At 44.1% G+C, this 12,552-nt stretch overlaps 1 protein-coding gene across 2 annotated transcripts in view; it reads right to left on the bottom strand.

The window, feature by feature from the left end:
• Positions 1–3,886: 3,886 nt before the first annotated feature.
• The window catches only part of LOC146833775 (E3 SUMO-protein ligase KIAA1586-like), a 48,750-nt gene continuing 40,084 nt past the window's right edge, over positions 3,887–12,552 (bottom strand). For both annotated transcript variants that reach the window (XM_085601642.1, XM_085601643.1), the window contains exon 3: positions 3,887–7,160. In XM_085601642.1, coding sequence (XP_085457768.1) covers positions 5,975–7,160 — 1,186 coding nt within the window. In that variant the 3' untranslated portion in view covers positions 3,887–5,974. The remainder of the gene's footprint in view (positions 7,161–12,552) is intronic.

Here is a 12,552-nt window from a genome sequence, read left to right as displayed (position 1 = left end):
CAGATTTCCTCTTCCTAATAGCTGAATTATATTGTTTCCTCAATAATACTATCAATACTCTGTCTCTAGGTTTACACTTTAGAGCCTTAAGAAGGGCTGAATGGGCCCTAGAACAGTTTATATCAAACCATCTAGGGCCCGTTGGTTTATTAAACTTTGCCTTTACGGTCAAATCTAAGTTAACTTGATGACATATGACACTAAAGGCCTCAACCATTTTGGCACTCGGGTTTTTGTTATCTAAACAAATGGCAATTTCGTCAACAACTTTGGCCATTGTTTCCTGTAAAAAGGATGTTGGGATAACTTGGTCCCATTTCAGCCTCCGATTTTGATCTTTTAGCGCAAGACCTGTCGCACACAGTGTGTCAATCTTCCTATTTTCCAGGACTCCATATGCTAAAACCTCTAAAATCACAGGATTGTGATCGCTAAAAACAGAAGTTTCTACCATATAAGCAAATGTTTTAGGTAGAATACTTAAAGAAACAAAAATGTAATCAATAATTGTGCCAGAATCATGACCCACATATGTTGGTAGCCTCAAATCATTTGAGCAGGTACAAAATTCATAAAGGTTGAGGGTGGCCAAAAACGATTCCAAAATCTCTCCGCTTGGGGTGTGTTCAAAATGCGGAGATGAGGAATAAAAAGGAAGTATCTCAGTTTCCCTCTGACAACCTGCCAGGCAGGGATGAATGTTAAAATCTCCCATAAGGATCACCTCATACTCGTAATAACTATTCTCAATATGAGTAGATAAGAGATCCTCTAAGGATAACAAATGCTCGTTAGGAAATTGACTGGTCGAAGAATTATAAAAATTTACAAATAAAATGGGGTTACAGTTTGATAAAGTCAATTCAACCATTAAACAATTTTTGGATTTAGACTGGATGTATCTAGGTTTACCTTTAACGTCAAGTGAAATATACACAGCTAACCCACCCCTTGCTCTTCCTACTTTACTGGGGACTGCAGGTACTGAGAAATGAGAGTAGCCATCTAGGGCCAAACACTCTAACGTTTCCCAAGTTTCCTGGAAAGCAAGAATGTCATAGCTCCTGATTTTGTCCAACCATATTTTGTCTTTAAATTTGGTTCTGAGCCCAGCAATGTTCCAGCTCATAATTCTACAGGCCCTGTTGCCCGCAGAGGACTGAGGTGATAAAACAGAAGCGGGATGTGGTCCCTCAACATCATTAGTTTGACTTGGCAAAAGTCAATCATTTTGATCCATAAGAGATAGTGGCGCAAAACGGTTAAACAGTTCTAAGGGTTGTGTAACAGGGTTAAACACAAAGGGTTGTTGTCGGTGGACTGGTGCATTATTCCTTATATCTTGTCCCCATCTAGAGTGAAAATCCCAATTTGTATTCCATCCTAGGGCAGGAGTCCTTGGGATTGATACGTTCTGCTGTTCCCCATAAAAGAATTTCAAAGTGAGGGGAACCACAGTACCTTGTCTTCGTTGGGGGGGAAGGATGTTTGCAAGAATATTAGGAAGAACATGTTGATTTGAGAAGCTCACAGCCACACAGTCGCCTTTGAATTTTTTTGGCCGATTTCCCAGCCAAGGAACCCTAGTTGCTGATTTAATTACACTTGCGAGATGTTGCTGTCCTCCTGGAGCTAGCCGCATATTACTGGTTAGCCAATGTAGGGCTTTGCTACACAGTGAGTTAGAACTTTCCACCGTGCCTCTTTCTAATGGAGGGACATTTGCAAGGACTAACACCACGGGTGTGGCTTCAACAATAAATTGCAGGGGATCCGACGTAGAAGTATGGGGTTGTAATTGTGTTTGCATGTGGGGAACATTCGCCGCGGGGGTTGGATTTGCTGGGGGGCACTGGAACGTAGAGCTCCCAACAACAGCGTTGGAAATCAATGTCGATGGGATCTCCCCAGAAGGCTCTGTTCCCTCTCCAACACCCAAAGCAGTTCCGTCAACGGCTTCCCCAGGATTATTGCTCAAAAGAGTAACTAACGTGGTTAAATTTTCAATGCCACTTGCAACTGTGTTTTGATAACCACCCAGCTTCTTAACCTCTGCTTGTAATTTATCAATCTTGGATATGAGGGGTTTAACAATAGAGTTAATTTTAGTCTCATAAACGTGAGGACTTCTATAAGCTCAACTTACTTGTACAATAATGTCAAATATGACTCCTGCAGCGTGTATGGCCCTGCCCCTGCCTCCTCCTGCCAATGAGGGCCGTAGAGGGCCCGCCCTTTGCCCGGGCTTCGCCCCGGGCGTCCCGCGAAGCGGGCCTCTCTGAGCTTTATTTCCGCCTCCTGGCGCGTCAGAGCCGCGCGCCGCCGCCGGTGCTGCCGGGAGTTGTGGACCCGGGGCGGCGACGCGGAAGTTGGAGTTCCCTGCTCCCGCGAGGACTGCCCCTGACTCTTGGCGGTGGCGGCGAAGTAATGGCGTGGCGTGATGCAGGTGAGAATCCTGCTGCGTTGCTGCTTTTCCCCCTGGCTCCGCCGGCCTCTCTGAGCTTTATTTCCGCCTCCTGGCGCGTCAGAGCCGCGCGCCGCCGCTGGTGCTGCCGGGAGTTGTGGACCCGGGGCGGCGACGCGGAAGTTGGAGTTCCCTGCTCCCGCGAGGACTGCCCCTGACTCTTGGCGGTGGCGGCGAAGTAATGGCGTGGCGTGATGCAGGTGAGAATCCTGCTGCGTTGCTGCTTTTCCCCCTGGCTCCGCCGGCCTCTCTGAGCTTTATTTCCACCTCCTGGCGCGTCAGAGCCGCGCGCCGCCGCCGGTGCTGCCGGGAGTTGTGGACCCGGGGCGGCGACGCGGAAGTTGGAGTTCCCTGCTCCCGCGAGGACTGCCCCTGACTCTTGGCGGTGGCGGCGAAGTAATGGCGTGGCGTGATGCAGGTGAGAATCCTGCTGCGTTGCTGCTTTTCCCCCTGGCTCCGCCGGCCTCTCTGAGCTTTATTTCCGCCTCCTGGCGCGTCAGAGCCGCGCGCCGCCGCTGGTGCTGCCGGGAGTTGTGGACCCGGGGCGGCGACGCGGAAGTTGGAGTTCCCTGCTCCCGCGAGGACTGCCCCTGACTCTTGGCGGTGGCGGCGAAGTAATGGCGTGGCGTGATGCAGGTGAGAATCCTGCTGCGTTGCTGCTTTTCCCCCTGGCTCCGCCGGCCTCTCTGAGCTTTATTTCCACCTCCTGGCGCGTCAGAGCCGCGCGCCGCCGCTGGTGCTGCCGGGAGTTGTGGACCCGGGGCGGCGACGCGGAAGTTGGAGTTCCCTGCTCCCGCGAGGACTGCCCCTGACTCTTGGCGGTGGCGGCGAAGTAATGGCGTGGCGTGATGCAGGTGAGAATCCTGCTGCGTTGCTGATTCAATCAAAAGTGAGTTTAAAGCACAAGTTTGGAATAAATTAGCTGAGATCACTAATGCATTGAAAAGGGACAATTCCAGTGCTCTATGTGCTGATTTGGAGAAAGGACAATACTGGGTAGGGTATGCCCTTGTTAATAGCGAGTCTATGCAGTGACTGAATGAGTCTAAGAGTTCAAAAAGATGCAACTTTTACATAGCTTATGTGACAAAAAAAACCAAAATGTTGTGAAAACACTTGTCTAAACAGATAAGCGGAATAAAATCATGAAATACACTTGAATGAGTCACTTTGTCACTTCCAGTGGCCGAAGGGGTTTGGGATTTCTAAATAGCAGAGTTAGTATTCTGTTACAGCAATTACTTTTAGAGAATCAATTAAAAAAGATGATTAACAATTGGGCATGTTACTATAATTTACTCCCTGGCATGGAGCTATATGTGCATTTATTAGACATTCAGAATAGTAAAAAAGATGGAACTTAACTGGCATTTCCAAATGTAGTTCCGTAGCACACAGACAAGAGAGATGAGAAAAGAGGCATTTATTCAAAATATTACTTTTTATTAAACAATTTGTATCGTAACAAAGCACAGAAAAATGTAATTGACCCCAAAAAGTCCTATAGGTAAACAAGCCAAAAGAATAGGTAATTGCTGGCTGGGCAGTGTCTCAAGTCATACCTATTAGTGCAAAATGGCTATCGTGCCATACAAATAATAAATAAAGACAAAATAAAATAACTAAAACTAAAATGCAGATAAATACCCTCAAATAAATACATGTTCTAAAATGGAAAAACGAAAAAGTATTGTCTTATAAAAACAAAATAAATAACATATATAAAATAGAACAATAAATATAACATCCAAACAAGGAAGAGACATAAATATATCAAAATATTAAATAAACTGACACTGTCAAAAAAGTGTTATAAATGCAAATAAATAACCTATATAAACTAGAACAATAATTAAATATCCAAACACAGTAAAGCCGGCTGCCTAACTTTTTCAAAACATTGCAATGACCCGTTTTGTCAGTTGGAATTGGCTAGCATCTATTTTTCTAGAAGAGTCCACAAACAGTCCAAATTGCTTGTGCATAAGTCTTCCTCTTTCCTTGCTTTACTCCTAGTGTCATCAGCTGCCCTTCGTCTTTTTGCAAGCCATGACTGAACATAGGGGATGGGGTTGAATCTGTTCAACGGTGGGCCAACAAGATTTAAAAACATTAAAGAACATGTTGTTTCAGTCAGCAACGATGCTCTTGTAGATGTGCAAATGAGATTCATTTGAGAAAAGCCCCGCTCACATTCTGCAGAACTGATAGTAATAGTGTGTAAGGCCATCAAAAGCTCCTTGAACTGCCTTTTAATTTCTTTTCCTCCAGATTCCTTAAACTCTCTGTAAGCACGTATGGTTTCTCGACTGGCAATGTTGAATCTTTTACACAGAGACTCAATTTCACTTTCACCATAAAGAACGGGTAGCTCATCAGGCCAGTACTGTTGGTATACAACGTTTACAACGCAACTTTTACACCGCACTACCATTACAACGAAACTGTAACAACGCGAAATCTGTTACAACGCATGCCATTACAACGCATGCCATTACAACGAAATGCACTAGATGGCGTGCTAACATTAGAAATAGTGTAGTTTTACTATCCAAACACCTTCCCTACTGCAACGTGGACTGGAGTTAGAATAGTAAATTATACATTTCTAATGTCAGCACTCCATCTAGTGTACGTCGTTGTAAAAGCATGCGTTGTAAAGGCTTGCGTTGTAACAGATCTTGCGGTGTAAAAAATGCGTTGTAACGGCATGCGGTGTAAAAGCATGCGTTGTAACGTCATACATCCGTACTGTTTATATAAAACTTTCACTTAGCTAATCAGTGTATCATACTCAGCCTTTTTGTCAGTAGAATTAGTACCTCCTGTAGACAACAAACGATTTCTTAGATTTTCTGCAAGGCTACGAAAAAACTGTCCCTGTTCAATGATTTTGTCAGTGGTCTTTCCTTTGTGCAGCATCACACCTTGGAATATATTTTCTTCTATGCCCTTTTTACACTGTGAGAAGTGGTTCCCTTGCCTGTCTACCATTGCCTCAAACACTGCAATTTGCCGACAAATAGCTCGATGAGCATCAATGATTGTAGAGTCACGCTTCTGTAACTCGAGTGATAACTCTGATAACTCCTGAAGAGCATTATACATGAGGCCAAGATTAGCAACAAACTGTATAGATGATAACCGCCTTCCTAGGCCTGTGTACATATTTCGTGTGGAACTGTCACGGGAACCCTCATCAGCTGCTCTAGTAAAGTGCTTGTAGAGAGCAGGGTAAGCGTTCCAAACAGCCTCTACTGTTCTGAAGCTTGATGCAACCCAACGAGTATCTAACACTCGACCTATTCTGCAAAGCTGAATGTCAAGGGCTTCCGCACATTCTTTTAGCTCCAAACGTTTTTTTACAGATGTGGCAAATAGAGAATAGAGCTTATCAAGTACGTTTTTGAAATGATTTGTAGCGCCAATATCTTTCATGATATCATGAACGGCAAGTTCCAGGCGATGTGCTGAGCAGTGCCAGGCTACAATATTGGGAGAGATTTTTTCTTACAACCTCTTAACAACACCACTGTGGCAGCCAAACATCACTGAAGCTCCATCACAGGCAACTGAAACCAGGCATTTGGAGAGAAAGTCCTCACTGATGTTAACTGTTTCTTTTTTTAGTGCAGACAGTAAACTGTTTACTATGCCGTCAGCTGACAAATCACTCAGCTCAATGAGGTCAACAAAAATATTAGCTGGGGAGTCCATGCCAGGTAGCTGCATTCGCATGTACACAATTAAGGAACTTTTCCTATTTAATGCAGTGGCTTCATCTAGTAAAAGACTTACTTTTGGGGAAAGTTCAATAATTTTGGTAAATATCTTCCTCTTCATTTCTGAGGATATGTGGCGCTGTATGTTTGAGCCATCTACATTGGAGTGCAAAATTCGCCCCATATCAAGTCCATTCAACTGGTGGCAGTCTATCTCGGTTTCAAAACCATACGCTGGTCTGTTCCGCTTTGCTTCCTTATAAGCTACTCGGAATATTCTGGCTGTTGCTGGCATTTGTAAAGATTGCGCTTTTGCAGTTACTTGCAATAAAGGATCTTTTTTTGCATTTTCTAAGATTTTTAAAGTTGCAACATGAGCCTTGCTTTGTGCATGTTCTCTAATCTTTTTCCTCAATGATTTCTGCTGTTGGTCTATATTGGTGCCATATGCCTTTACAGTAGACTCAGTCCATTCTTTGGACAATTTCATTCCCCTGGATTTTTCAACCCCCACATCACGGACTTGGCGACACACAGAACAGCCAAGGTTAGGTCCCTTAACAATTAGCCACGTATGCTTGCGTTGGAAATAAATTTTTTGGTCATGTTTCCAACCTTTAGGGAGAATGCCTTTCCTAAAAACTCTGTCTGAATGTGGCTTAAGTGATCTATCAAACTGTTTGCTAGTGCTTGGTGTTTCCTCTGTGTCTGTACCAATCTCCACAGCATGATGCTGCTCATCTCTAAGAGGACTAGCTTGTATCTTTCCTTCTGTAGGGATTATAACGCTGCTACTAGTAGTGGTGTCACTCTCATCTAGTGCCTTCGCTCGCACTTCATCATGTTCCTTGTTCCCTTCATCCATTGGAACAACATGATCTTTTCTACCAAGTTTGCTAGCAGGCTCCTCATCATCTTGGGGCTTGACTTTTGTGAAGTAGCTTGAAATCTTCTTCTGTCCAGTATGTGACATTCTAGGGAAGCAAAGTGAAAGAAAACACGCTAGACATGTGCGAAGTGTGATGTCAATTCTTCTAGGTAACAGGCACAATTAATATTTATTTGCAGTTTGCAACAAAGACATTTATCTCTGCATCTGTACAGCTATTACCATGACTGATTATAAGAACAACCCAAATGGATCCTACTTTGACTACCCAAATTCAGGCTTTTTCCAACTCACACATACACCTGCCTGCCCTGCAGCGCTCACCAAAAGACATACAAAGTCTGTAAAGTTTACCTCACTTTTAATTTTTGGCCTCTGGTGGTATTAATACAAAAGCAGGGTGAGGTGGCAGTGTGCAGAGTTAGTTACACACTGTGATTCACAAAAAAGATTGATTAATCAACACTCAGGGATAGACTGGGAACCCAAAGTAGCCCTGGCAAGTTTTGTTAGACCACCAGCGGGGTGCAGCAAGAAAGCGCAGCAAGCTTAAAGACTGCTAGAGATGTTTGGAAGAGAATTCTACCCTCAATAACATTTTGTAAAAAGAAAGACAAAAATTGCGCACAACACATTTTACAGTACATATTTCGCTGTATTAAGTTTCAAAGCATAGTAAATTGCAAATGATGACCTAACAACCACCCAGGCCAGAAAGCATGGAAATGTCACACAAGCACCCAGGCCATAAACCGTGGAAATGTCACACATAAGCACCCAGGCCATAAACCGTGGAAATGTCACACATAAGCACCCAGGCTATAAACCATGGAAATTTCACCCATAAGTACTTAGACCAGGAAGCATGGAAACGTCACGCAAAGGAACCCAGGCCACACCGCATGAACATGGCAAATAAAGGCACCCAAGCCAGTGGCGCTGGAACAATTTTCAGAGTGTTGATGCTGCTGAAAAGTCCAATCATCATCACACTAAGTAAGGACAACATAGCAAATGAGCCTGGTCCATTTTCGCGGAAGTGGTGACACTGAGTGTGTGGTATGTTGCGGTGGAGCATTTTGAAGCCCACTAATTGTTGTGGTGTTGAACTGTATGAACTAAATTTTTCCACAATCCTAAACTCACCAACCCCACATGCCTCGACTTCCTACTCTATCCACTCCAGTGCTGTGGTAGGTAGAATTCCAGCATATTGGCTGATGGCATGCTTTGGACAGTTGAGTAGCTACCTACCAGACATCGCTAGTTATTATTTGTTAATGATATGTGTGTAAGGCATAGGCTAGCTCTATGAAACAGTGGTAACGATTCAAGATGGCTCGACATGGGTCTCTGAACTAGCAAAGTGAGTCCTGTGAGGAAGACAGGTTGTATAGGGACCCTACTCCTGCTGTCACATTCGTTATGGTCATGGTACTTATAGGGCCTCTCTAGTCTCTGCCTCTCTTCTCCTTCAGACCCCCTGGAGCCTGCTGCAGTGCTCGCTGCCAGAAGTTTGAGGCGAACCTCTTTGCCCAGGGCAGGTGACAGCAGTGCTTCCATGGCCTTCCGCAACCACCTGCGCCTGAGGTACCACTAGCTGGGCCATGGGGCTCAGCCTGGTAAGGGCTGGCCTCAGCCCGATATGAATATTGCAGCAGGAGCAGACAGGGCCGTTACTATCTCTTTCAATGGGAAAAAGTAAATACATAAAAAAAAAAGTGTGCGTCGTGCCAGCAAGAAAGAACACGCGAACGTTGATGGGTTGGATTGGAATAGGTTTTATAGAACATTGTCTGCAACAATGACCCCAACTATCATGAACTTTGACAATTTGGACATAAAGATAACAGTCCTACAAACACTGGTGTCATACACAATGTCAATTGGCGCCAAAATGGAAAGAGTCCCGGATAACAAGAGCTCAGACCCCTGTAGGGGGTTGAGTAGAGTCTTGCAGCTATAGCCCAGTAATTGAAAAACTAGCTGTATTATCAGACATCATGGAACACATGATAGAAGAAATACAGCAGGCAGTATCACTTCATGAAAATCAGAAACCAAAATTAAATGCCTGGGGCACTTCGCAAGCAAAGGAATCTGATTTTAAAAGTACAAATCAATCATTTAGTCTAACACAGGGCCTGTAGGCTGTAGCCCGCCACCCCAAGAGCTAATACTGCAGCCACAAGCAGAACAAAAAACAACTCAATCAAGACCAGCCCTTAACACCACAGGTGATCCAACTTGAAATGAGTCAATTGTACATTCAATAGAAAGCGGCTTAGGAAAAGCCAAATTCTCGTCAGCTCTGAGAGCCTGTTCCAACCTGTTCTCTCAAGAAAATAAAAAAAAGGCTGAGAAAACTCAACCCAAAACAATCCTGAGGTGTTGGGACGACCAATAATCTATGCACTCTACAAACGCGTTCCAAATATTAAAGCTGGTGGGAAGAACCTGGAGCAAACAAACAGAGACATCAATGAAGTACAAATGAATGTCATAGGTAATCGAGCAATTGTGCATGAAATTTCACTACAATCCATGGCCCGCGAGCAGTGCATCACAGGACCTTGTGAGCTTGCAGGATACCTTTGATCTGGACCTGTATGATAAAGTAATTAATACACCAAAATGGCCTTAAAGATCAAAGTGAAGACCAACCTGCCATGGCATGCAAGGAGTGCGCACAAAAACTATATGGGCACTGGGCAGACAAATGCCTAGCCAGTCCCATCCTCCCCAGACGGCGGTACACTTGGTGACGCTGCGCACCACCCGAGTAGGAGGTGAGGTGTGGGATAATAGGCAAAGTTGAAAAGCTAGCTGACTCATAGCAGCATATTAACCGGCGGATCATCACTTGACTCAAGTCACACACACACTACCAAATAAAAATACAGCGTGCGTTGGTTTTTTTTGCACGCACACACGGTATTGAGTAGTAGGCAAAACAATGCCCAGCCAGTCCCATCCTCCCCAGACAGCGGGCAGCGGCACACTTGCTGACGCACCAGTGCCACCCGACAGCAATGCACCATATTTCATAAGTAAGGTGCATTCCTGCCCTTTCACATTGGCGTTGGGCAGCACAGAAAGAAAACGTGCAGCACTGCCCTACGCTAATGCCTCAAAAATTAGGCTTGTTGTTTTTGACCAGACCCCCATGCTCACTGACCTTTGGTTTGCTAAACACGGTTTAATGTATTTCCTCAATGTACAAATGATTTGCTGTGGGAATTGGGGGCCTTTATGGTTTTCAATTGCTGGCAAAGATGAGGAGGACCGAGGACGAAGTTCTAGAAATTTGTGTCAGGAGGGGTCTTTACGCCTACTTTACGTCTCAACATCAAAAAGTTTAAATACCTCTGGCCTAGAGAGAGCATGTAAGACTTATTTGCTCTCCAGCTCGCTGCCCACCAGCATGTATTTCACTTCATAAACAAATAGCAAACCCTTGTGTTTTAATTATGGAACAGTTTGAAACGAGCTCTTCTGGGCACATTCGTTTCCTCGCCAGACTTATTATCCATTCAGGGCAAGCAAAACGACATCGGTTTCATGTTAACAAAAGTTAAATGTCAATATGAAAGTGCTTTGGACTTTCTCAAGCTCTGAAACCATTTCAAATAAGTAGATCGATACATTTATCAGTGAAACGGTCAAAGGCTAACTATTATACTGCTCAGAAAACGATGCTCAGTGTGCCAAACCAACAAGGGTACTATTGTTTACATTTCCGAGATCTGGTAAACGTGCCAGCCCAGCAGGCAATTCTTGATTCCAGTTTCTACATTGCCTCTCTATGTAAACCTTACACAGCCATAACCATTTCCAGAATACTGCTGTATGTATATCATAGTTGCCAGATGTGCCCGGTACGTAAAGCATTTTTTGCCTTGAGTTTGCACACCCTATTTATGTAGCACGTGTTGCTGTGACAGTTTCCATATTGCCCTGTTTGCAAAGCCAGATTGGCATAATAGCTGACTCACATGTTGTTGTCATGTGTGTGGTTCATATTACCGTATCAATTTCCACATTGCACAGTGTGTGATGTATACTTGGTTTATAGTTCAGTTATGAATATGTAAATACCTTAAAATATTCATAGGATACGATTCCATAGTATTTACCATTATCCCAGTCAGTGGTGGCAGAGTTTAGCCATTTCAAAAACAATCAAAGGTTGAGCGGATTTGTAATCTGTGACCTGCCCTTTAATCAGAATGTTCTGACGCAGGAAGATTAAACCACTAAATTAGATGATCGTGAGCAATCCAATCATTTCAGGAAAATAAAAAGTGGATTAGAAGAAACAGTGGCACACTTGATGCTGCAACAGGCCTTTCCCAAACGGTCCCAGATTTCTTATAGAAATTATGAACGCTGCTTTAGGATGGAGTTTGGATATATCAAAGCCAAAGGCTACAGAATCTGCTGTGCGTCTGTTAAACTTAAACATGCGAAGAAAGGGAATCAAATGAATCACACCCACACCCGGGCCCCAAGCCCCCAACCAAAGAGATTCCAGCGAGGGGAGGTCGAGGACACGGACACCCTTTCTTGCCCACGTAAGCGAGGCCTTTTTTCGGGAACAATCAATACCATGGCACTGGCAGAATGTAATTTTGGAAGAGGCCCCGTAATTTCACTGTGCAATAAACTATTTTTCTCATATCAGTTTTACTGTACGTTTTTAATGGCAAGCAGTTTGATGTCTGCACTACAGTGATAAATGTGTGAATGTTGTTTATGAATTCAGTTGCACTAAATAAGGTATTTTTGGCCCACATTTGTTTCCACCGGCACTGCCAGTGCCATGGCATACACACACTGCACACCGTTTTCCCTTGAAGACAAGAGAATGGAAATCTCCCCCAAAAGAGAAAGAGAGGTAACTGTGCTAGCGTCCTCAACATTCCTACGTTTCATTGTTGCCAATGTGCCCCTTAAGGGGTGTGTTTTTTTGTGACGGAGACCTTAATACACACAGGTGCAGCGCAGCAACCAAGATCCGGGATGAGACCAACCACAAAAAAGTGTCTGCAGTTTTAATAATTATGGTCAAAAGTCATTCACAGGCAAGGTCTTGCTTTGATCATAATGGGCTAGAGACATTTTCATTGCCTAATGAAGTGACGAAAGAAAAGGATGCTCTTAAATATCTCTTTCCGTCTCTAGTCTCTCTGACATGTGGAAAAGATATAAAAAGTCTGTACATCGATCACCCCAGCCCAGGCCATAAAAGGGGTTCTTTTAAACTCATTGTGTGTGGTGTGGAAGGGGAGGAACTCTGCAATAGAAACCACCATCTCTGATGTTTTAGTGGCTGTCAGGAAACGGTTGAAACGTTCACAAAATCACTACTACGTACAAACATAGGGGCATATCATCAAGGGCCATTTCGCTGCTTTCCTGGCTTTTATAGCCAGAAAAGCGGCGATATTCACAGCGCACTATCAGTAAGCTCGCGC

This window comes from Triturus cristatus, chromosome 4_2 (assembly GCF_964204655.1).
Source record: "Triturus cristatus chromosome 4_2, aTriCri1.1, whole genome shotgun sequence".
Taxonomy (NCBI): Eukaryota; Metazoa; Chordata; class Amphibia; order Caudata; family Salamandridae; genus Triturus; species Triturus cristatus.
Note: the sequence above shows the minus strand (reverse complement) of the source record. Positions and strands in the feature narration are given on the sequence as shown.